Here is a 22615-nt window from a genome sequence, read left to right on the forward strand (position 1 = left end):
AACTGCTACAAAGAATTACAAGGTCACATTATAAGAGCACATTCACCCCAGGAGGCAGCAGCAATTCACTAGAAAGGCCCACTTCACCTGTCATGGGGCAACAAGGAAGGCTAATAAACGCCAGCCTTCAAAGCAACCCCCCATATCCTGGGAATTAGAATGCAAGTGATCACTGAACTGCACTGCTTTTTCAGCAGCTTTGCTTCACTGAACACTACTGAGAACATGTTCTGCGAATTTTCCTGTGCCCAGCACTTAGCATTTATGAAGCCAGAGTTTGAACACTAAAAGGTGTTCAAACATTGAACTAATACTTCGGTGCCCTTTCTTTCCTCGGTAAGCTGATTCCACACAAAGCTCCTTGACAGAATTCAGGAGGGGTCAGCCTAGAGTTAGTCTCCGTGTCCTGCATTTGGAAGTGCAAAATTATCAATTCAGGTTCCTTCTCTTAATTCTGCTGCTGCAGCCAAGTGTAACAAAAGATGTCAAAACATGAAACATCGCCATGCAGTGTTCAGACACACGCGGCCATTATATTTAGGATCAAGTACTGCAACAAAGATTCTCTCAGCTGGCGTTTATTCACCAACAACTGACAGCTTTGGAGTGAATGTGGTCAAATATTCCTTGTTGACTTTTCACAGCAAGCCACTAGATTAAGAATAAGGACTGGACGCCAGTCAAATATTAATCATACCCCCTCCCCAGGAGAGAATGTCTCACCTCCACCTGACCTCTCCTTCTGGCCAAGGTTGAGATCAGCATGAGAACAAGGAACACAAAATCTGTGCCTTCCGTTCTAATGCCACAAGACATTAACCCTGTCATTCTTTGAGTGGTCTAGTGGAAATTCAAAGTATTATTTTCAATGTCAGCTTCACATGCTATAAGAAATACAGGAAAAGCGATCCATTAACTTGCCCACAATCAATTTTGTCAGCTCCACTGAATATTGACCATAAGATTGTAACACACAGAAGCAGATGGAGGCCATTCAGCCCAAGTCTGTTCTACCACTCAATGTGATCATGGCATATTTAAAAATCCTCAACTCCACTTTTCTGCCTTTTCGCTGTAACCCAGACTGCCTTACTGATTAAAAATCTGTCTATCTCAGCCTCGAATATACTTAACAACCCAGTCTCTTCAGGAAAGAATTTCACAGATTCATAACCATCAAAGAGAAGATGGTTATGAATCCTAATCTTCTGTCTTAATAAAGTGGCCTTTTATTCTGAGATTATGCCCTCTAGTCCGGGATTTCCCTTAAGGGGAAACAACCTCTCTGCATCTACCCTGACAAGGACCTTACATGTTTCAGTAAGTTTGCCTCGTATTCTTCAAAATTTCAATGAGTCTCAGCCCAGCATACTCAACCTCTTCTTGTAAGACAGTACAATACCTCCAAACCCAGGATCACCCTAATGAACCTTCTCTGGACTGTGACAAAAAGTGTGGCGCTGGAAAAGCACAGCCAGTCAGGCAGCATCTGAGGTGCAGTAGAGTCGACGTTTCAAACATAAGCTCTTTATCAGGAATGTGTCCAATGCCAAGATATCTTTCCTTAGATGACAGAACTGAAAATATAAAGACTGAATTCAGGTAGATATAGGGGCATGTTACACTACATCAAAAAACTGTTCCAAAATAGATATCTGGTCAAGACCACCTACAGCATGGGAACAAAGAACTGGGGAGGGTAAAATTGGGTGGTGGTGGTGGGGACTTCCTTGTGTTTGTACATTATCTAAGCACAGGAACCTTAGCACAGATTCAACCGTGGGGCAAACTCTGCATGGCTTTGGAAGAAATTGGGTCTCACGTCACTCTCCTGCCCCAGGAGACAGCCACGCTGACATTTGCTCCATCCTATCATGCATGGCTCAGAATAAGAACTGGGCGCAGCAGGGTTTCGAACAATATTCATCCTGAACTCCACAATCTTAGCAGTGACGGTTTACATCTTCCCGTTCCTGTGTAAAGTGTAAGCAGAATGAATATGGGAAGCAACATCTTTTTGCAAGATTTATTTAGATGTGGCTTTCTAATTAAATCCACCATGGAAGTTTCGCTAATGTCAGATACAGTATTATACTTCATTTTGCTGATGGTCATTGTACCATAGCTAACCAGGACTCGATCTTGATGAGTCAGTGTTACAGCACGAGGATTTTGTGGATGGTTCCATGCTGGCAGTCATGCTGAAAGAGTTGCCATAGTTGCAGCTTGCCAAAAGTGAAAACGATTTATTTTTAAATACCATGTTCCTCATGAAAAGGTAGGCCTAGTTGCTTGTTATATAGGCATTTAAGTTGAAGCTCAATAGATCAGTGAGGGAACAGAATAAAAGGCTGCTAGGATTAGATAAGGTTTGTAGGTAGCTTTAATACTGGCATGACCAGTTCAGTCAAATTTTTGTTTCTGTGCTGCGGACTTCATGAAGTCTATCTCACTAACGTAAAACAAATATCCTAGATTGCATAACATAATAAGCATTGCCTATAATCATACACCTTAGTATTTAGATTTCAGTCCATAACAGGCATTAGTTGTTTAGGTGCAAAATATGCAGCCAGGAGAAATACCATTAGAAGAGTAGTACAGATGGAAACAGACCCTTTCATCCAACTCGTCCACGCTGACCATGTTTCCAAACTAAATGAGCCCCACCTGCCTGCATTTGGCCCATAACCCTCCAAACCTCTCCTATTCATGAACTTATCCAAATGTCTACTATAAGGTGTAACCGTACCTGCATCTCTGTTAGTTAGTTCCACACACGGATTTCAGCTTTACACAACGCTTCATTCCAATGTCCTTGATAGCAGCAATGATCTAACCTCAAAAAAAGATTCTTATTGGTGTACTGGTAGTGTCCCAGGATGTAAAAAGAATTCTTAAAGTCTACACCCTCACAGAAAAGATTTACAAGGATGTTGCCAGGGTTGGAGGGTTTGAGCCATAGGTAGAGGCTGAATAGGCCGGGCTGTTTTCCCTGTAACGTCAGAGGCTGAGGGGTGACCTTGGAGAGATTTATAAAGTCATAAGGGGCATGGATAGGATAAATAGACAAAGTCTTTTCCATTGGGGTGGGGGAGTCTAGAACTAGATGGCAAAGATTTAGGGTGCGACGGGAAAAATGTAAAAGGGACCTGAGGGGGAACATTTTCAGGCAGAGGATGGTCCAAGTATGGAATGAGCTGCCAGAGGAAGTGGTGGAGACTAGTACAATTACAACATTTAAAAGGCATCTGGATGAGTATATGAATAGGAAGGGTTTGGAGGGATATGGGCCGGGTGCTGGCAAATGGGACTAAATTAGTTTAGGATATCCAGTCGGGGTGGATGGGTTGGACCGAAGGGTCTGTTTCCATGCTGTACATCTGTATGACTCACATCTTCCATTCCTCTGACAAATTAAAAAGCTTTTAAAACCTAAACATAACGTTATCAAATCACTAGTTCCTTATTCACCTCTCTTTCCAATTTCAACTTTGATGGTGTTCTTGATTTTTTTGATTTTTAAAGAAGTGATTCCCCCAGGGGAACATAAAACATTGTGATTATTTCCAGAGTAAATTGCCAATTTCAACCCATAATGGAAAGCAGAAAAATGACTGCCAGGCTCCACAAACCTTACTTCATGGTAGAATTTGTGCCAGAACCATGCAAAATAGATACTTCTGTAGCTCAAGAATTAGACATGGTAATCTTCACAGACCAGAAACTAAACTGTTATAGAGTTTACAAATAAACAACAGACATCAAGGCATTGGGACAGCGGGGGGGGGGGGGGGGGGGTTAGTAACAACTTGTGTTTAAAAACTTCTGCTGACTTTGTCAACACTGTTATCACTCAGCAGAAGAACTTCAAAATGCTGTCAACTGAGTTGTGAATTCAGTATTTTCAAATGCATTCAATTTCACGAATGAACACAACCAACTCAACAGCTGCGATTCTGCATTGGCTGTGAGGACAAACAGGAGAATACACAGAACCGCACAAGGCAAGTTAGCATTAGGGTTTACACAACAAAACTTTTGTGATGTTCTATAAACAAAGTTAAGAAAACAGGCAGAAGTAAATTACACAACAATATCAAACAAGCCATGGCAGTACCAACCGACAGTCAACTGTTTCTTTCAACTTGCTTTTGAGTTACTTTTTAAGGAGACTGTTGAACATAGGCCCCATGCCTGGGACTAGATTTTTAGCTCTCCCTATGTTGTATGGCTGGCAGTTGGTGTTAAAATTAAATAGATTAGGTTACTGCAAGTAATTGCTGAAGTGTGGAAATGGGACAGTGATATAAACTGGCAATTACTTCTGTTTAAATTCACAGAGGTTCGTGCATATTTAGAGCTTTGTGGATCGTGAGCCAATGTCACAAACCAACTTACCTTGTTTTGGGTTTGAATGTAGCTCAATTTTTTTTCCACACTTTACATATTTTCATTTTATGTGAACATTGTTCCTTTTTTCTCACCCCAAAGCCCAAGTAAAGACGGACCGTCGCTGAGTAATACCTGCCCATCATACAGAGGGTGAAATTGGTCAGAAAGAAATCTGGAATTGGAGTGGTAGTCACACGACAAGGTGAGGCACTAATGCATTCTTGAGGTTGCCCTCATTTTATTTACCAAAGATCCTATACTGTTTGTTGAAAACGGATTAGTTGATAGTACTTACTGGTGGTTAGAGCCTCTGCTGAGATGCCAAGTTTCTTTCCCATGTTTCTCATCACTCGTTCCATCTCTGGGCCCCTCTTGAAGAGCTCCACTTGATGCAGGGCTGTGTTGTTGTTTTCCACTCGGTTTATGAACTTTTGGCAGTGGTCGAAGAAACGCAGCAGCCTGTCGTTGACCTCCCACTGCCCGCCCGCCTGGTCCCTCAAGCTCAGGTGGCTCTCCACCCCCTGGATAAAAGACCTGGTGCTGTTGACGCACCTGTGCTTGGAGCTGGTGACGAATTTGAGCCGGCTCTCCCGGTAACACCGGGCGGTGAAGAGGGTGGGGAACTGGGCGGCCAGCCGTTTGGCCAGCCTGACCATTTCGGCGGTGCCCAGGGGGTGGAGGTTGCCGTCCATGCGCTCGTTGTACCACATGTGCCAGTCAGCCAGAGCCTGTACCAGGCTGTTGCCTGGGTCACCCTGCTCTTTGATCAGCTGGTGCACCTCCCTCATACGGGGCACATTCTTCCTGGTGGGGTACCTGGTGCCGTGCCGAACCAGAGCATTGAGCTGCAGGGCGGTGCAGTTGGCAGGTGCCAGCCGGCTAGTGCCAGGCAGCGGCTCCACACTCAGTCCCTCATACCTGGACTTGGTGCCGTAATGCTCAGCCCAGGGGAGGCGGCCGCTTGACGCGGAACACAATCGGATGCTCAGCCAGAGCAGGAGCAGCAGCGAGCCCGGGCTGCCAGCCCCAGCACCCGGGGCCGCTCCGCTCATACACAGCATCGCCCAGAGACAACGGGAGAGGCCAGGCCGTCCCGGGAAACACACCGCAGCTGACAGCCGTGCCCCTGGAGCCAGGCCGGCTCGAACACAGGAGTAGCCCCCGGCTCCGATTAGCGCAGCGGCGCCGCTAAAGCACTGAACACATCCGGAAACTGCTCTGGACCAACACACCCTGGGAGAGACAGGACAACCAGGAACACTCGGGGGAGAGAGAAATATAGTCAGAAATACTGGGGGGGGGGAGAGAGAGAAATACAGTCAGAAATACTGGGGGGAGGGAGAGAGAAATACAGTCAGAAATACTGGGTGGGAGAGGGAGAGAGAGAAATACAGTCAGAAATATTGGGGGGAGAGGGAGAGAGAAATACAGTCAGAAATACTGTGGGGGAGAGGGAGAGAGAGAAACACTGTCAGAACTACTTGGGGGAGAAGGAGAAAGAGAGAAATACAGTCAGAAATACTGGGTGAGAGAGGGGGACAGAGAGAGAAACACAGTCAGAAATACTGGGTGGGATAGGGAGAAAGAGAGAAATACAGTCAGAAAAACTGGGGGAAGAGGGGGAGAGAAATACAGTCAGAAATACTGGGGGGGAGAGAGAAATACAGTCAGAAATACTGGTGGGAGAGGAAGAGAGAGAAATACAGTCAGAAATATTGGTGGGAGCGGGAGAGAGAAATACAGTCAGTAATACTGGGAGGGGAGAGGGAGAGAGAGAAACACTGTCAAAACTACTTGGGGGAGAGGGAGAGATAGAAATACAGTCAGAAATACTGGGTGGGAGAGGGAGTGAGAGAAATACAGTCAGAAATACTGGGTGGGATAGGGAGAAAGAGAGAAATACAGTCAGAAATACTGAGGGATGAGGGAGAGATAGAAATACAGTCAGAAATACTGGAGGGAGAGGGAGAGAAATACAGTCAGAAATACTTGCGGAGAGGGAGAGAGAGAAATACAGTCAGAAATACTGGATTGCAGAGTGAGAGAGTGAGAAATACAGTCAGAAATACTGGGGGGAGAGGGAGAGAGAAATACGGTCAGAAATACCGGGGGGGGGGGGGGGGTGAGAGGGAGAGAGAAATACAGTCAGAAATATTGGGGGGGAGAGGGAGAGAGAGAAATACAGTCGGAAATACTGTGGGGGGAGAAATACAGTCAGAAATACTGGGGGAGAGAGAAATATAGTCAGAAATACTGGGGTGGGTGGGAGAGAAATATAGTCAGAAATACTGGGGGGGAGAGGGGGAGAGATAGAAATACAGTCAGAAATACTGGAGGGAGAGGGAGAGAAATACAGTCAGAAATACTGGAGGAGAGAGAAATACAGTCAGAAATACTTAGGGAGAGAGAGAAATACAGTCAGAAATACTGGGTGGGAGAGTGAGAGAGTGAGAAATACAGTCAGAAATACTGGGGGGAGAGGGAGAGAGAAATACAGTCAGAAATACCGGGGGAGAGAGGGAGAGAGAAATACAGTCAGAAATATTGTGGGGGGGAGAGAGAGAGAGAAATACAGTCAGATATACTGTGGGGGGAGAAATACAGTCAAAGATACTGGGGGAGAGAGAAATATAGTCAGAAATACTGGGGGGAGAGGGGGAGAGAGAAATACCGTCATTAATACTGGGGTGGGAGAGGGAGAAAGAGAGAAATACAGTCAGAAAAATGGAGACGGAGAGAGAAATACAGTCAGAAATACTGGGGGGAGGGAGAGAGAGAAATACAGTCAGAAATACTGGGGGGGAGAGGGAGAGAGAGAAATACAGTCAGAAATATTGGGGGGAGAGGGAGAGAGAAATACAGTCAGAAATACTGGGGGGGAGAGGGAGAGAGAGAAACACTGTCAGAACTACTTGGGGGAGAAGGAGAAAGAGAGAAATACAGTCAGAAATACTGGGTGAGAGAGGGGGACAGAGAGAGAAACACAGTCAGAAATACTGGGTGGGATAGGGAGAAAGAGAGAAATACAGTCAGAAATATTGGGGGGAGAGGGAGAGACAGAAATATAGTCAGAAATACTGGGTGGGAGAGGGAGAAAGAGAGAAATACAGTCAGAAAAACTGGGGGGAGAGGGAGAGAGAAATACAGTCAGAAACACTGGTGGGAGGGAGAGAGAGAAATACAGTCAGAAATACTGGGGGGGGGAGAGGGAGAGAGAGAAATACAGTCAGAAATATTGGGGGAGAGGGAGAGAGAAATACAGTCAGAAATACTGGGGGGGGGGGAGAGGGAGAGAGAGAAACACTATCAGAACTACTTGGGGGAGAGGGAGAGAGAGAAATACAGTCAGAAATACTGGGTGGGAGAGAGAGAGAGAAATACAGTCAGAAATACTGGGTGGGATAGGGAGAAAGAGAGAAATACAGTCAGAAATACTGGGGGGGGAGAGGGAGAGAGAAATACAATCAGAAATACTGGGGGGAGAGGGAGAGAGAAATACAGTCAGAAATACTGGGTGGGAGAGGGAGAGCGAAATACAGTCAGAAATAGTGGGGGAGAGGGAGAGAGAGAGAGAAATAGTCAGAAATACTAGGTGGGAGAGGAGAGAGAGAAATACGGTCAGAAATAGTGGGGTGGAAGAGAGAGAGAGAGAAATAATGTCAGAAATACTGGGGGGAGAGGGAGTGAGAGAAATACTGTCAGAACTACTTGGGGAGAGGGAGAGAGAGAAATACAGTCAGAAATACTGGGTGAGAGAGGGAGAGAGTGGAATACAGTCAGAAATACTGGAGGGGGAGAGAGAGAAATACAGTCAGAAATACTGGGGGGTAGAGGGAGAGAAATACGGTCAGAAATACTGAGGGTGAAAGGGAGAGTGAAATACAGTCAGAAATACTTGGGGGAGAGGGAGAGAGAAATACAGTCAGAAATACTGGTGGGAGGGAGAGAGAAATACAGTCAGAAATAATGGGGAGGAGAGGAAGAGAGAAATACAATCAGAAATACTGGCGGGGAGGGAGAGAGAGAAATACAGTCAGAAATATTGGGGGGAGAAGGAGAGAGAGAAATACAGTCAGAAATACTGTGGGAGGGGAGAAATACAGTCAAAAATACTGGGGGGAGAGAGAAATATAGTCTGAAATACTGGGGGGGGGGAATTTTAACTGTATTTCTCCCCCCACAGTATTTCTGACTGTAATTCTCTCTCTCCCTCTCCCCCCGCAATATTTCTGACTGTATTTCTCTCTCCCTCTCTTCCCCGGTATTTCTGACTGTATTTCTCTCCCTCCCTCTCCCCAAGTATTTCTGACTGTATTTCTCTCTCCCTCAGTATTTCTGACTGTATTTCTCTTCCTCTCCCTCCAGTATTTCTGACTGTATTTCTCTCCCTCTCCCTCCAGTATTTCTGACTGTTTTTCTCTATCTCTCCCCCCCAGTATTTCTGACTATATTTCTCTCCCACCCACCTCAGTATATCTGACTATATTTCTCTCTCTCTCCCCCACCAGTAGTTCTGACTGTATTTCTCTCTCTCTCCCGCCCAGTATTACTGACAGTATTTCTCTCTCTCCCTCAGTATTTCTGACTGTATTTCTCCCCCTACCAGTATTTCTGACTGTATTTCTCTCTCTCTCTCCCTCTCCCACCCAATATTTCTGACTATATTTCTCTCCCTCTCCCCCCAGTAGTTCTGACTGTATTTCTCTCCCTCTCCCTCCCCCCTCCCCCCAGTATTTCTCTCTCTCCTTCTCCCCCCCAATATTTCTGACTGTATTTCTCTCTCTCCCTCCCCGCCAGTATTTCTGACTGTATTTCTCTCTCTCCCTCACCCCCAGTATTTCTGACTGTATTTCTCTCTCTCTCCCTCTCCCACCCAGTATTTCTGACTGTATTTCTCTCTCCCTCTCCCCCAAGTATTTCTGACTGCATTTCTCTCTCCCTCTCACCCTCAGGATTTCTGACTGTATTTCTCTCTCTCCCTCTCCACCCAATACTTCTGACTGTACTTCTCTCACTCCCTCCCCCACCCAGTATTTCTGATTGTATTCCTCTCTCCCCCCCCAGTATTTCTGACTGTATTTCTCTCTCTCTCTCCGTCTCTCCCCCCCCCAGTATTTCTCTCTCTCCCTCTCCCACAATATTTCTGACTATATTTCTCTCTCTCCCTCTCTCACCCAGTATTTCTGACTGTATTTCTCTCACTCCCTCTCCCCCAAGTAGTTCTGACAGTATTTCTCTCACTCCCTCTCCCCCCGGTATTTCTGACATTATTTATCTCTCTCTCTCCCTCTCCCACCCCTCTGGGGAGAGAGAGAAATACAGTCAGAAATACTGGGTGGGATAGGGAGAAAGAGAGAAATACAGTCAGAAATACTGGGGGGAGAGGGAGAGAGAGAAATATAGTCAGAAATACTGGGTGGGATAGGGAGAAAGAGAGAAACACAGTCAGAAATACTGGGGGGAGAGGGAGAGAGAAATACAGTCAGAAATACTGGGGGGAGGGAGAGAGAGAAATACAGTCAGAAATACTGGGGGGGAGAGGGAGAGAGAGAAATACAGTCAGAAATATTGGGGGGAGAGGGAGCGAGAAATATGGTCAGAAATACTGGGGGGGGAGAGGGAGAGAGAGAAACACTGTCAGAACTACTTGCGGGAGAGGGAGTGAGAGAAATACAGTCAGAAATACTGGGTGGGATAGGGAGAAAGAGAGAAATACAGTCAGAAATACTGGGGGGGGAGAAGGAGAGAGAGAAATACAGTCAGAAATATTGGGAGAGGGAGAGAGAAATACAGTCAGAAATATTGGGGGGAGAGGGAGAGAGAATTACGGTCAGAAATACTGGGGGGGAGAGGGAGAGAGACAAACACTGTCAGAACTACTTGCGGGAGAGGGAGAGAGAGAAATACAGTCAGAAATACTGGGTGGGAGAGGGTGAGAGAGAAATACAGTCAGAAATACTGGGTGTGATAGGGAGAAAGAGAGAAATACAGTCAGAAATACTGGGGAGAGAGGGAGAGAGAGAAATATAGTCAGAAATACTGGGAGGGAGATAGAGAAAGAGAGAAATACAGTCAGAAATACTGGGGGGGAGAGGGAGAGAGAAATACAATCAGAAATACTGGGGGGAGGGAGAGGGAGAAATACAGTCAGAAATACTGGGGGGGGGGAGAGGGAGAGAGAGAAATACAGTCAGAAATATTGGGGGGAGAGGGAGAGAGAAATACAGTCAGAAATACTGGATGGGAGAGGGAGAGAGAGAAATACAGTCAGAAATACAGTCAGAAATAGTGGGGGAGAGGGAGAGAGAGAGAAATACAGTCAGAAATACTAGGTGGGAGAAGAGAGAGAGAAATACGGTCAGAAATAGAGGGGTGGGAGAGGGAGAGAGAGATAAATAATGTCAGAAATACTAGAGGGAGAGGGAGGGAGAGAAATACTGTCAGAACTACTTGGGGAGAGGGAGAGAGAGAAATACAGTCAGAAATACTGGGTGAGAGAGGGAGAGAGAGAAATATAGTCAGAAATATTGTGCGAGAGGGAGAGAGAGAAATACAGGGGGCGGGAGAGATGGAGAGAGAGAGAGAAATACAGTCAGAAATACTGGGGGGGGAGAGGGAGAGAGAAATACAATCAGAAATACTGGGTGGGGGAGTGAGTGAGAGAAGTACAGTCAGAAGTATTGGGTGGAGAGGGAGAGAGAGAAATACAGTCAGAAGTACTGGGGGTGGAGAAATACAGTCAGAAATACTGGGGGGGAGGGAGAGAGAGTGAAATACAGTCAGACATACTGTGGGAGAGGGAGAGAGAGTGAAATACAGTCAGAAATACTGGGGGGAGGGAGAGAGAGAAATACAGTCAGAAATACTGGGGGGTAGAGGGAGAGGGAGAGAACTGCAGTCAGAAATATTGGGGGGAGAGGGAGAGAGAAATACAGTCAGAAATATTGGGGGGAGAGGGAGAGAGAAATACAGTCAGAAATATTGGGGGGAGAGGGAGAGAGAAATACGATCAGAAATACTGGGGGGGAGAGGGAGAGAGAGATAAATACAGTCAGAAATACTGGGGGTGAGGGAGAGAGAGAAATACAGTCAGAAATACTGGCGGGGGAGGGAGAGAGAGAGAAATACAGTCAGAAATACTGGGTGTGATAGGGAGAAAGAGAGAAATACAGTCAGAAATACAGTGGGAGGGGAGAAATACAGTCAAAATTACTGGGGAGAGAGAGAAATATAGTCAGAAATACGGGGGGGGGAGAGGGAGAGAGAGAAATACAGTCAGAAATACTGGTGGGGAGAAATTCAGTCAGAAATACTGGGTGGGAGCGGGAGGTAGAGGAATACAAACAGAAATACTGGGTGGGAGAGGCAAAGAGAGAAATACAGTCAGAAATACTGTGTGGGAGAGGGAGAGAGAGAAATACAGTCAGAAATACTGGGGGGGAGAGGGAGAGAGAGAGAAATACAGTCAGAAATACTGGGTGGGAGAGGGAGAGAGAGAAATACAGTCAGAAATACTGGGTGGGAGAGAGAAAGAAATACAGTCAGAAATACTGGGTGGGAGAGGGAGAGAGAGAAATATAGTCAGAAATATTGTGCGAGAGGGAGAGAGAGAAATACAGGGGGCGGGAGAGATGGAGAGAGAGAGAGAAATACAGTCAGAAATACTGGGGGGGGAGAGGGAGAGAGAAATACAATCAGAAATACTGGGTGGGGGAGTGAGTGAGAGAAGTACAGTCAGAAGTATTGGGTGGAGAGGGAGAGAGAGAAATACAGTCAGAAGTACTGGGGGTGGAGAAATACAGTCAGAAATACTGGGGGGGAGGGAGAGAGAGTGAAATACAGTCAGACATACTGTGGGAGAGGGAGAGAGAGTGAAATACAGTCAGAAATACTGGGGGGAGGGAGAGAGAGAAATACAGTCAGAAATACTGGGGGGTAGAGGGAGAGGGAGAGAACTGCAGTCAGAAATATTGGGGGGAGAGGGAGAGAGAAATACAGTCAGAAATATTGGGGGAAGAGGGAGAGAGAAATACAGTCAGAAATATTGGGGGGAGAGGGAGAGAGAAATACGGTCAGAAATACTGGGGGGGAGAGGGAGAGAGAGATAAATACAGTCAGAAATACTGGGGGTGAGGGAGAGAGAGAAATACAGTCAGAAATACTGGCGGGGGAGGGAGAGAGAGAGAAATACAGTCAGAAATACTGGGTGTGATAGGGAGAAAGAGAGAAATACAGTGGGAGGGGAGAAATACAGTCAAAATTACTGGGGAGAGAGAGAAATATAGTCAGAAATACGGGGGGGGGGGGAGAGGGAGAGAGAGAAATACAGTCAGAAATACTGGTGGGGAGAAATTCAGTCAGAAATACTGGGTGGGAGCGGGAGGTAGAGGAATACAAACAGAAATACTGGGTGGGAGAGGCAAAGAGAGAAATACAGTCAGAAATACTGTGTGGGAGAGGGAGAGAGAGAAATACAGTCAGAAATACTGGGGGGGAGAGGGAGAGAGAGAGAAATACAGTCAGAAATACTGGGTGGGAGAGGGAGAGAGAGAAATACAGTCAGAAATACTGGGTGGGAGAGAGAAAGAAATACAGTCAGAAATACTGGGTGGGAGAGGGAGAGAGAGAGAAATACAGTCAGAAATACTTGGGGGGAGAGAGAAATACAGTCAGAAATATTGGGGGGAGAGAGAAATACAGTCAGAAATACTGGGGGAGAGAGAAATACAGTCAGAAATACTGGGGGGAAGAGAGAAATGCAGTCAGAAATACTCAGGGAGAGAGAGTATTACAGTCAAAAATACTGGGGACGAGGAAGAGAAATACAGTCAGAAATACTGGGGGGGAGAGAGGGAGAAATACAGTCAGAAATTCTGGGGGGGGGGGAGAGAGAGAGAAATACAGTCAGAAATACTCGGCGGGGGATGAGAGAAATACAGTCAGAAATACTGGGGGGAGAGAAGGAGAGAGAGAGAAATCGTCAGAAATACTGGGTGGGGGGAAGAGAGAGAAATACAGTCAGAAATACTGGGGGGGGGGGGGGGAGAGAGAGAGAAATACAGTCAGAAATACCGGGGAGGGGGGGAGAGAGAGAGAAATACAGTCAAAAATACTCAGAGAGATAGAGACAGTCAGGAATATTGGGAGAGACACAGCCAGCCAGTAATACTTGGAGATATAGGGACAGATGAGAATACTGGGAGAGAGAGATACAGTCAGTATCACTCAGAGAGATAGACAGAAACAGTCAGTAATACTGGGAGAGAGAGAGAGTCAGGAATACTGGGGGCAGAGAGAAAGAGACAGCCAGGGTTACTGCGAGAGATAGGGAAAGCCAGTAATACTGGGAGAGACAGAGGTAGCCAGTAAAACTGGGGGAGACAGTGATAGCCAGTAACATTGGGAGAGACAGAGGCAGCCAGTAACACTGGGGGAGACAGTGATAGTCAGTAATATTGGGAGAGACAGAGACAACCAGTAACACTGGGGGAGACAGAGACAGTCAGTAATACTGGGAGAGACACAGCCAGTAAGAGAGAGAGAGAGATAGCCAGGACTACCGCAAGTGATAGGGACAGCCGGTAATACTGGGAGAGACAGTAATAGCCACTATTAGACAATAGACAATAGGTGCAGGAGTAGGCCATTCTGCCCTTTGAGCCAGCACCACCATTCATTATGATCATGGCTGATCATCCTCAATCAGTATCCTGTTCCTGCCTTATCCCCATAACCCTTGATTCCACTATCCTTGAGAGCTCTATCCAACTCTTTCTTGAAAGGTATCCAGAGACTTGGCCTCCACAGCCCCCTGGGGCAGAGCATTCCACACACCCACCACTCTCTGGGTGAAGAAGTTTCTCCTCAACTCTGTTCTAAGTGGCCTACCCCTTATTTTTAAACTGTGTCCTCTGGTTCGGGACTCACCCTTCAGCGGAAACATGCTTCCTGCCTCCAGAGTGTCCAATCCTTTAATAATCTTATATGTCTCAATCAGATCACCTCTCAGCCTTCTAAACTCAAGCTTTTACAAGCCCAGTTGCTCCAATCTTTCAGCGTAAAATAGTCCCACCATTCTGGGAATTGACCTCGTGAACCTATGCTGCACTCCCTCAATAGCCAGAATGTCTTTCATCAAATTTGGAGACCAAAACTGCACACAATATTCCAGGTGCGGTCTCACCAGGGCCCTGTACAGCTGCAGAAGGACCTCTTTGCTTCTATACTCAATTCCTCTTGTTATGAAGGCCAGCATGCTATTAGCTTTCTTCACTGACTGCTGTACCTGCATGCTTGCTTTCATTGACTGATGTACAAGAAGACCTAGATCTCGTTGTACTGCCCCTTTACCCAGCTTGACTCCATTTAGGTAGTAATCTGCCTGCCTGTTGTTGCCACCAAAGTGGATAACCACACATTTATCCACATTAAACTGCATCTGCCTTGCATCTGTCCACTCACCTAGCCTGTCCAGGTCACCCTGTAATCTCCTAACATCCTCCTCACATTTCACCCTGCCACTCAGCTTTGTGTCATCAGCAAATTTGCTAATCTTCCTTTTAATGCCTTCATCTATATCATTAATATACATTGTAAAAAGCTGTGGTCCCAGCACTGATCCCTGCGGTACACCACTGGTCACCGCCTGCCATTCCGAAAGGGAGCCGTTTATCACTACTCTTTGTTTCCTATCAGCCAATCAATTTTCAATCCATGTCAGTATTTTGCCCCTAATACCATGTGCCCTAATTTTGCTCACCAACCTCCTATGTGGGACTTTATCAAAGGCTTTCTAAAAGTCCAGGTATACTACATCCACTGGATCTCCTTTGTCCATCTTCAGAGTTACATTCTCAAAAAATTCCAGAAGATTAGTCAAGCATGATTTCCCCTTCATAAATCCATGCTGACTCTAACCTATCCTGTTACTGCTATCCAGATGTGTCGTAATTTCGTCCTTTATAATTGAGTCCAGCATTTTTCCCACCATTGAGGTCAGACTAACTGGTCTATAATTCTCTGTTTTCTCTCTCCCTCCTTTCTTAAAAACTGGGACAACATTAGCCACCCTCCAATCCGCAGGAACTGATCCTGAATCTATAGAACATTGGAAAATGATCACCAATGCATCCACGATTTCTAGAGCCACCTCCTTCAGTACCCTGGGATGTAGACCATCAGGTCCTGGGGACTTATCAGCCTTCAGACCTGACAGTCTCTCCAACACCATTTCCTGCCTAATATAAATTCCCTTCAGTTCAGGTCTTTCAGCCACTATTACATCTGGGAGATTGCTGGTGTCTTCCCCAGTGAAGACAGATCCAAATTACCTATTCAACTCTTCTGCCATTTCTTTGTTCCCCATAATAAATTCACCCGTTTCTGTCTTCAAGGGCCCAATTTTAGTCTTAACCATTTTTTGTTCTTTTCACGTATCTAAGAAAGCCGTTATTATCCTCCTTTATATTTTTGGCCAGTTTACCTTCGTACCTTATTTTTTCTTTGCATATTTTCCCACTATTACTGGGAAAGACACAGACAGCTAGTAACACTGGGAAATATTCAGACAGCCAATAACACTGTGAGAGACAGAGACAGCCAGTAATATGGGAGAGACAGTCAGTAATACTGGGAGAGACAGTCAGTAATACTGGGAGAGACAGAGACAGTCAGTCATGCTGGAAGTGACTGAGACAGCCAGTAATACTGGGAGCAACTGAGACTGTCAGAAATACTGGGAGAGACACAGACAGCCTATAAAACTGGAAGGGAGAGAGAGCGAGCCAGCAATACTGGGAGAGACAGAGACAGCCAGTCAATTTTATAGAGACACAGACAGCCAGACATTAGGAGGGACACAGATAGCCAGTGACACGGGGGGAGATGGAGACAGCCAGTTATCTGGGAAAGACACAGACAGCCAGTAATACTGGGAGGGACAGAGACAGCCAGTAATACTGGAGAGTTGGATTTATCCAGCAATACTGGGAAAGACAGAGACAGTCAGTCATACTGGGTGAGACAGAAACAGCCAGCAATACTGGGAGAGAGAGACAGCCAATAATACTGGGAAAGATGGAGGGATACCGTGACAACGGAGAGAGAGAGAGAGAAAGACAGAGCCACTCAGTGACACTGGGTGAGACACAGACACCCAGGGACACCAAAGAGATGGTGACACCCAGACAGAGATGCCCAGTGACACTGAGAAACAGAGATACCCAGTCACAGATAGACAATGACATTGAGTGCACTGGGTGAAACAGACCTTCAGTGACTCTGGGAAGTTAAAAGATACTCAACACCATCCCTCTGCTTTTTCCCCTTTGTACATTAGCTTTATCCAAATTATCATCTGCTGCCATCTTGAATGACACAATTGAATCCGATTCCATCACAATTGCAGCCAAAGCAGTTCTATTCTCTAATTAGATGATAAGTGAAAAAGTATTTCCTCGCTTTATCTATGCTTCCTTGGCAGCTTGCTTTGAATCTCTGTCCCTTGGTTCTTTTATGAGCGGAAACAGTCTCTCCCCATAAACTCTATCTAGACCATTCAAGGTTTTGAAAACCTCAATCAAATCTCCTCTAATCCTTCTTGTCTCCAAGGAGAACATACCCAACTTCTTCAGTCTATTCTCATATCTAAAGTGGGTCAGCCCTGGAACCATTCTTGTAAACTGCTCCTGCATTCTCTCCAATGCAATCACATCCTTCCTACAATGTGACATCCAGAACTGTACACACTACTCCAGCTGAGGTCTAACAAGTGTCTTCTATAAGCTCAATATTAACCACTTGTCCTTATCAGTAAAGCCAAGGATACTGTTTGCTTTACTTTCTTCTCTTTCTACTTGTCCTGCTACTGTCAATGATCCATGTGTATTAATACCTGGGCCCTTATGTTCCTGCACCCCACTAGTAATTCCTTCAATATTCTTTCCATCCAAATGCATCCCCTCACACATCTCTGTCTGCTCCATCAATTTGCCAATATCCTTCTTGTATTTTACTCTATCTTCCTCACCGTTTACTATCCTTCTGAGTTTTGCATACTCTGCAGACTTTGAAATTATCCCCTGCGCACCAAGATCCAGAGCATTAATACATATCAGGAGAAACATGAGTCCCAATATTGATTCCACTGAAAATCTTCCTCCAGCCTGAAAAATATCCATTGAGCATTACTTTCTCTTGTTTATCACTGGGCTAGTTTTATATCCATGTTGGTACTGTCAGTTTTAGTTAATGACCTATAATTCTCCTCACAAGTCTGTTGTATAATACTTTATCAAATATCTTCTGAAAGTCCATATACACCACATCAACAGTATTACCCTTATTCAGCCTTCCTGTTACCTCTTCAAAAAAAACTTCAGCCAGTTAGTTTCCCCTTCAGATTTCCCTTAGAAATCCATGCTAACTCTTCCTAATCAAACCACCTACTAATTCTACCCTAGATAATTGAATCTAGAAGCTGGTGCTTTGCCAATGTTAAGTACCAACAGTCTATTCAAAATCTCTGCCATAACAATGCTGAACCTTATCATGACTGAGTTCCCTCATCTGTCATCATGGCCTGGGTAGCATCTGTTGCTTTACTAAAGGCAGTTATAAAGTATTCATTTAATGCCTCAGCCATGACCTTACCTCCCCTTTTTGGCCGCTAATTGTCCCATTCCTCCTTTTACCACCCTTTTACTATTTATATGGCCATACAAAACTTTAATAGGGACCTCTTTTCCCATAACTCCTTTTTGCTTCGCATACCTTTTACCTCCCCTCTGAGGATAGGACATCATGTTGAGGTTGTACAGGACGTTAGTGGGGCCTTTTCTGAAGTAGTTTATGGAGTTCTAGTTTACCTTTTATAGGAAGGATATTAGAGAGGTTTAGGAAAAGATTTACCAGGATTTTGCTGGGAATGGAGGGTTTGAGATATAAAAATAGATCGAAAGACTGGGACATTTTTCACTGGAGCATAGGTGATTGAGGGGTGACCTTATTGAGGTTTATAAAATCATGAGGGGCACAGCTAAGGTGAAAGACAAAGGTCTTTTCCCTCGGGTGGGTGAGTTCAAAACTAGGGGGCATATTTTGAAGATGAGCTGAGAAAGATTTAAGAAGGACATAAGGGGTCATTTTTTACACAGAGAGTAGTTCATGTATGGAATGAACTGCCAGAGAAAGGGACGAATACAGGAACAGTTACAACATTTAAAAGATATTTGAATAAGTTCACCATTCGGAAAGGTTTGGAGGGATATAGGCCAAGTGTAGGCAAGTGGAACGAGTACAGTTTGGGAACATGGTCGGTGTGGGGTGGTTGGGCAGAGGGGTCTGTTTCTATGCTGTATGACTCTATGACCCTGAATCTTTGATATTTATCTCGGTTCTCAGTTTTATATTTCACATGGCACTTGTCATAAGCGTACATTTTCTTCTTTAACATATTATTGGTATCCTTTGTCAAGAGAGCGAAGGAATACCGAACACTCTGTTTAGGGAACTTATAGTTGCTTTAGTGGTAAAGCTTAAAGGGAGAGGTACTAGCTGAAGAGAAACAGCATCCAGTGGCTGCATGGAAATCGAAAGAAAACTGGTATTTGAAAGGATCTTGCTGGGACTGGGGTGAATTAGAATCCATTCTGATTATGTAATGAGACCTTTCTCACCTTTTATTCGTCCAGTATAATATAATTAATGCTTTTTTTGTTTAAAAACATACTATTCTTTGTGTAAACAAGTACAATGGCAGCCTCTTTTTCTCAGTGACTGACCTCGACAGTAAAATAAATACAAACTTAAGATCAAACAAGCCAAGCTTCGCTCTGTGGTCTGCCTAACCAGTATTAAACATTGGCTGGGTTCACAACAGAATGGTGTGCGTTGGTTCATTTTAGTGAAGAGGATTACCTACTTCGAGATGAGTTCAGAACAAGGCGACATAGTAAAGTTATGTTAGCAACAGACCAATCAAGGAAAGAAGTTAGCATTCATTTCTTTACACTGTGATGAGACTGGGGAACCTACAGTTGAAGTAGCTAATATTGATGCATTTAAGAGAATGTTTAGAGGTGGAAAAAGGACATAGAAGGTAAGACGGGGCATGGTCAGGACAGTTAATTAGAGTTGGACATGGCTCATGCACTGGACAGGTATAAATCACACAACACCAGGTTATAGTCCAACAGGTTTAATTGGAAGCACATTAGCTTTCGGAGCGACACTCCTTCATTAGGTTCAATCCTAACACACAGAATTTGTAACAAAAATTTACAGTGTGATGTAACTGAAATTATACATTGAAAAATTGATTGTCTGTTGAGTCTTTCATCTGTTAGAATACTGTGATAGTTTCACTTCTTTCATGTGTAAATCACAAAGTCCTTTTTTTTAAGAAGTTGTATTCTCGGGTTAGCTGTTAACAATGGTGATAGCTAGACAGTATGTTGAAGTTAAAAACAATGACTGCAGATGCTGGAAACCAGATTCTGGATCAATGGTGCTGGAAGAGCACAGCAGTTCAGGCAGCATCGAGGAGCTTCTTGTTGGCCCCCTGTGTTCTCTGTCTATGCCATGATGTTTAGACTGATTCTAATCTAAAAAGTGAGATAACGGAGTTCTACATGAATGCATGCAGTTTTTGAGCAAAGTACAATGTAACTCTGCAAGTACAAATTCACACCACAAAATATATGTGTGCATGTGGGTCTTTGTCTGTGTTTGTGTGTCTGTCTGGGTTGGGGGTTGTGAGTGTGAGAAAGTGTATGTGTGTGTGTGTGTGTAGTGAGTGCAGAGTATCTTAAGTCTGTGAGGGGGTGCATGTGTGAATGTTGGAGTGTGTGTGTCTGTAAGGGTGTGCGTGGGTGTCTGTGTGCGCGTCTGTGTGTATGTGTGTCCGTGTGTATGTGTTAACATTATCACTGCAGGGAAGTCTATTATCAACTTATCGGACCACACCCTTCGACCGGAAGAGATTGAAGTCCTGAGTAGGCGTCTCAACTTCTGCCCCACCGCCAAAATGGACCTGTTGGTTCCGGCAGCAGACACGGAGGAGTTCATCAGACAAATGAGACTCCGGGAATTCTTTCAAGGTGCCAGCAGTGATCCCAATGAGCTCACTGATGAACTGGAACAGTCATCACAGGGATCTGTAGAGGAACGACCAAAGAAGGTGTCAACTTGGACCCCACCGGAGGGCTGCTGCTCTGGGCGTGACATGTATGCTCAAACTGTCAGGAAATATATAAATGCCAGATTCTTCAGCCGTACCCACAAGGTAGAGCAAAACATCACCTGTTCACAGCGCAATTCCATCCGGGCTCTCAAAACTAATCACAACATTGTCATCAAACCAGCAGATAAAGGAAGAGACATTGTCATTCAGAATAGAACAGATTACTGCAAGGAAGTGTACCGACAATTGAAAAACCAGGAATACTACAGGTAACTACCAGCTGATCGGACCAAACAACACACCTGTGAATTAAACACACTGATCAGAACTTTGGATCCAGTCCTTCAGAGTTCCCTGCGCGCCCTCATCCCATGTACTTCTCGTGTAGGCGATTTCTACTGCCTTCCAAAGGTACACAAAGGCAACACACCGGGATGTCCCATTGTGTCGGGCAATGGGACCCTATGTGAGAATCTCTCCGGTTATATGGAAGGCATCTTGAAACCTATTGTACAGGGAATCTCCAGCTTCTGTCGCGACACTATGGATTTCTTACAGAAACTCAGCACCCACGGACTAGTCGAACCGGGAACATTCCGCGTCACAATGGTCGTTTCCGCACTCTACACCAGCATTTCCCCAATGATGGCATTGCGGCAACAGCCTCAGTACTCAACTCCAACAACTGCCAATCTCCAAACACCATCCTACAACTCATCCGCTTTATCCTTGATCACAACGTCTTCACCTTTGACAACCAGTTCTTCATCCAGACACACGGAACACCCATGGGGACCAAATTTGCACCCCAATATGCCAACATTTTTATGCACAGGTTCGAAAAAGACTTCTTCTCTCTGCAGGATCTCCAACTAACATTGTACACCAGGTACATTGATGACAGTTTCTCCCTCTGAACCCATGGTGAGGAGTCACTGAAAAGATTACACAGTGACACCAACAAGTTTAATCCCACCATCAAACTCACCATGGACTACTCTCGACTATCTGTCTCATCCTTGGACACATGCGTGTCCATCAAGGACAGACACCTCAGCACCACACTCTACCACAAACCCACAGACAACCTCACAATGCTACACTTCTCCAGCTTCCACCCAAAACATATTAAAACAGCCATTCCCTATGGACAAGCCCTACGCGTACACCAGATCTGCTTAGATGAGGAGGAACGTGACGGACACCTGGAAGTACTCAGGGATGCCCTCAGAAGAACGGAGTACGATGCCCAGCTCATCGACCACCAGTTCCGATGTGCCACAGCAAGGAACCGTAATGACCTCCTCAGGAGACAGACATGTGCTGCAACCGACAGGGTACCCTTCGGTTGTTCAGTATTTCCCAGGAGCTAAAACACTACGCCATGTTCTTCGTGACCTGCAACACATTATCAATGAGGATGAGCACCTCACCAAGACCTTCCCCACACCTCCACTACTTGCCTTTAAACAACCGCCAAACCTCAAACAGATCATTGTTCGTAGCAAGCTGCCTGGCTCTCAGGACAACTCCATACAGCCCTGTCACGGTAGGTGCTGCAAGACGTGTCAGAGTGTGGACATAGATACCACCATTACATGTGGGGACACCTCTCACCTTGTACATGGCAGGTACTCATGTGACTCAGCCAACGTTGTCTATCTTATACGTTGCAGGCAAGGATGCCCGGAGGCATGGTACATTGGGGAAACCGAGCAAAGGCTACGACAACGGATGAATGGGCACCGCACAACGATCAACAGACAGGAGGGTTCCCTCCCAGTTGGGGAACACTTCAGTGGTCCAGGACATTCAGCCTCAGACCTTCGGGTGACCATCCTCCAAGGTGGACTTCGGGACAGGTAGCAGAGAAAAGTGGCTGAGCAGAGGCTGATAGCTATGTTTGGTACCCATAGGGAGGGCCTCAACCGGGACCTTGGGTTCGTGTCACATTACAGGTGACCACCATTGCACTATACACACACACAGATACTCCTAAACACTCCTACACACACACTTTCTCACACTCACAACCCCCAA

At 45.4% G+C, this 22615-nt stretch overlaps 1 protein-coding gene and 1 long non-coding RNA gene across 6 annotated transcripts in view; one reads left to right on the plus strand and one right to left on the minus strand.

The window, feature by feature from the left end:
- minpp1b (multiple inositol-polyphosphate phosphatase 1b) overlaps nt 1-5701 on the minus strand; it is a 104184-nt gene extending 98483 nt beyond the window's left edge. For 2 of the 5 annotated variants that reach the window (XM_043712383.2, XM_043712381.2), the window contains exon 1: nt 4691-5701. In XM_043712383.2, the coding sequence (XP_043568318.2) occupies nt 4691-5456 (766 nt within the window). In that variant the 5' untranslated portion in view covers nt 5457-5701. The remainder of the gene's footprint in view (nt 1-4690) is intronic. The other 3 variants (XM_043712385.2, XM_043712386.2, XM_043712382.2) reach the window with 2 other exon arrangements.
- LOC148145988 (uncharacterized) overlaps nt 3870-22615 on the plus strand; it is a 41150-nt gene continuing 22404 nt past the window's right edge. The window contains exons 1-2 of the long non-coding RNA XR_015760954.1: nt 3870-4007; nt 4495-4597. This is a non-coding gene — a long non-coding RNA (uncharacterized LOC148145988). The remainder of the gene's footprint in view (nt 4008-4494; nt 4598-22615) is intronic.

The sequence above is a fragment of the Chiloscyllium plagiosum genome, unplaced genomic scaffold, assembly GCF_037043375.1.
Source record: "Chiloscyllium plagiosum isolate Xiang-an unplaced genomic scaffold, Cpla_swu_hap1 HiC_scaffold_22, whole genome shotgun sequence".
Lineage (NCBI taxonomy): Eukaryota > Metazoa > Chordata > Chondrichthyes > Orectolobiformes > Hemiscylliidae > Chiloscyllium > Chiloscyllium plagiosum.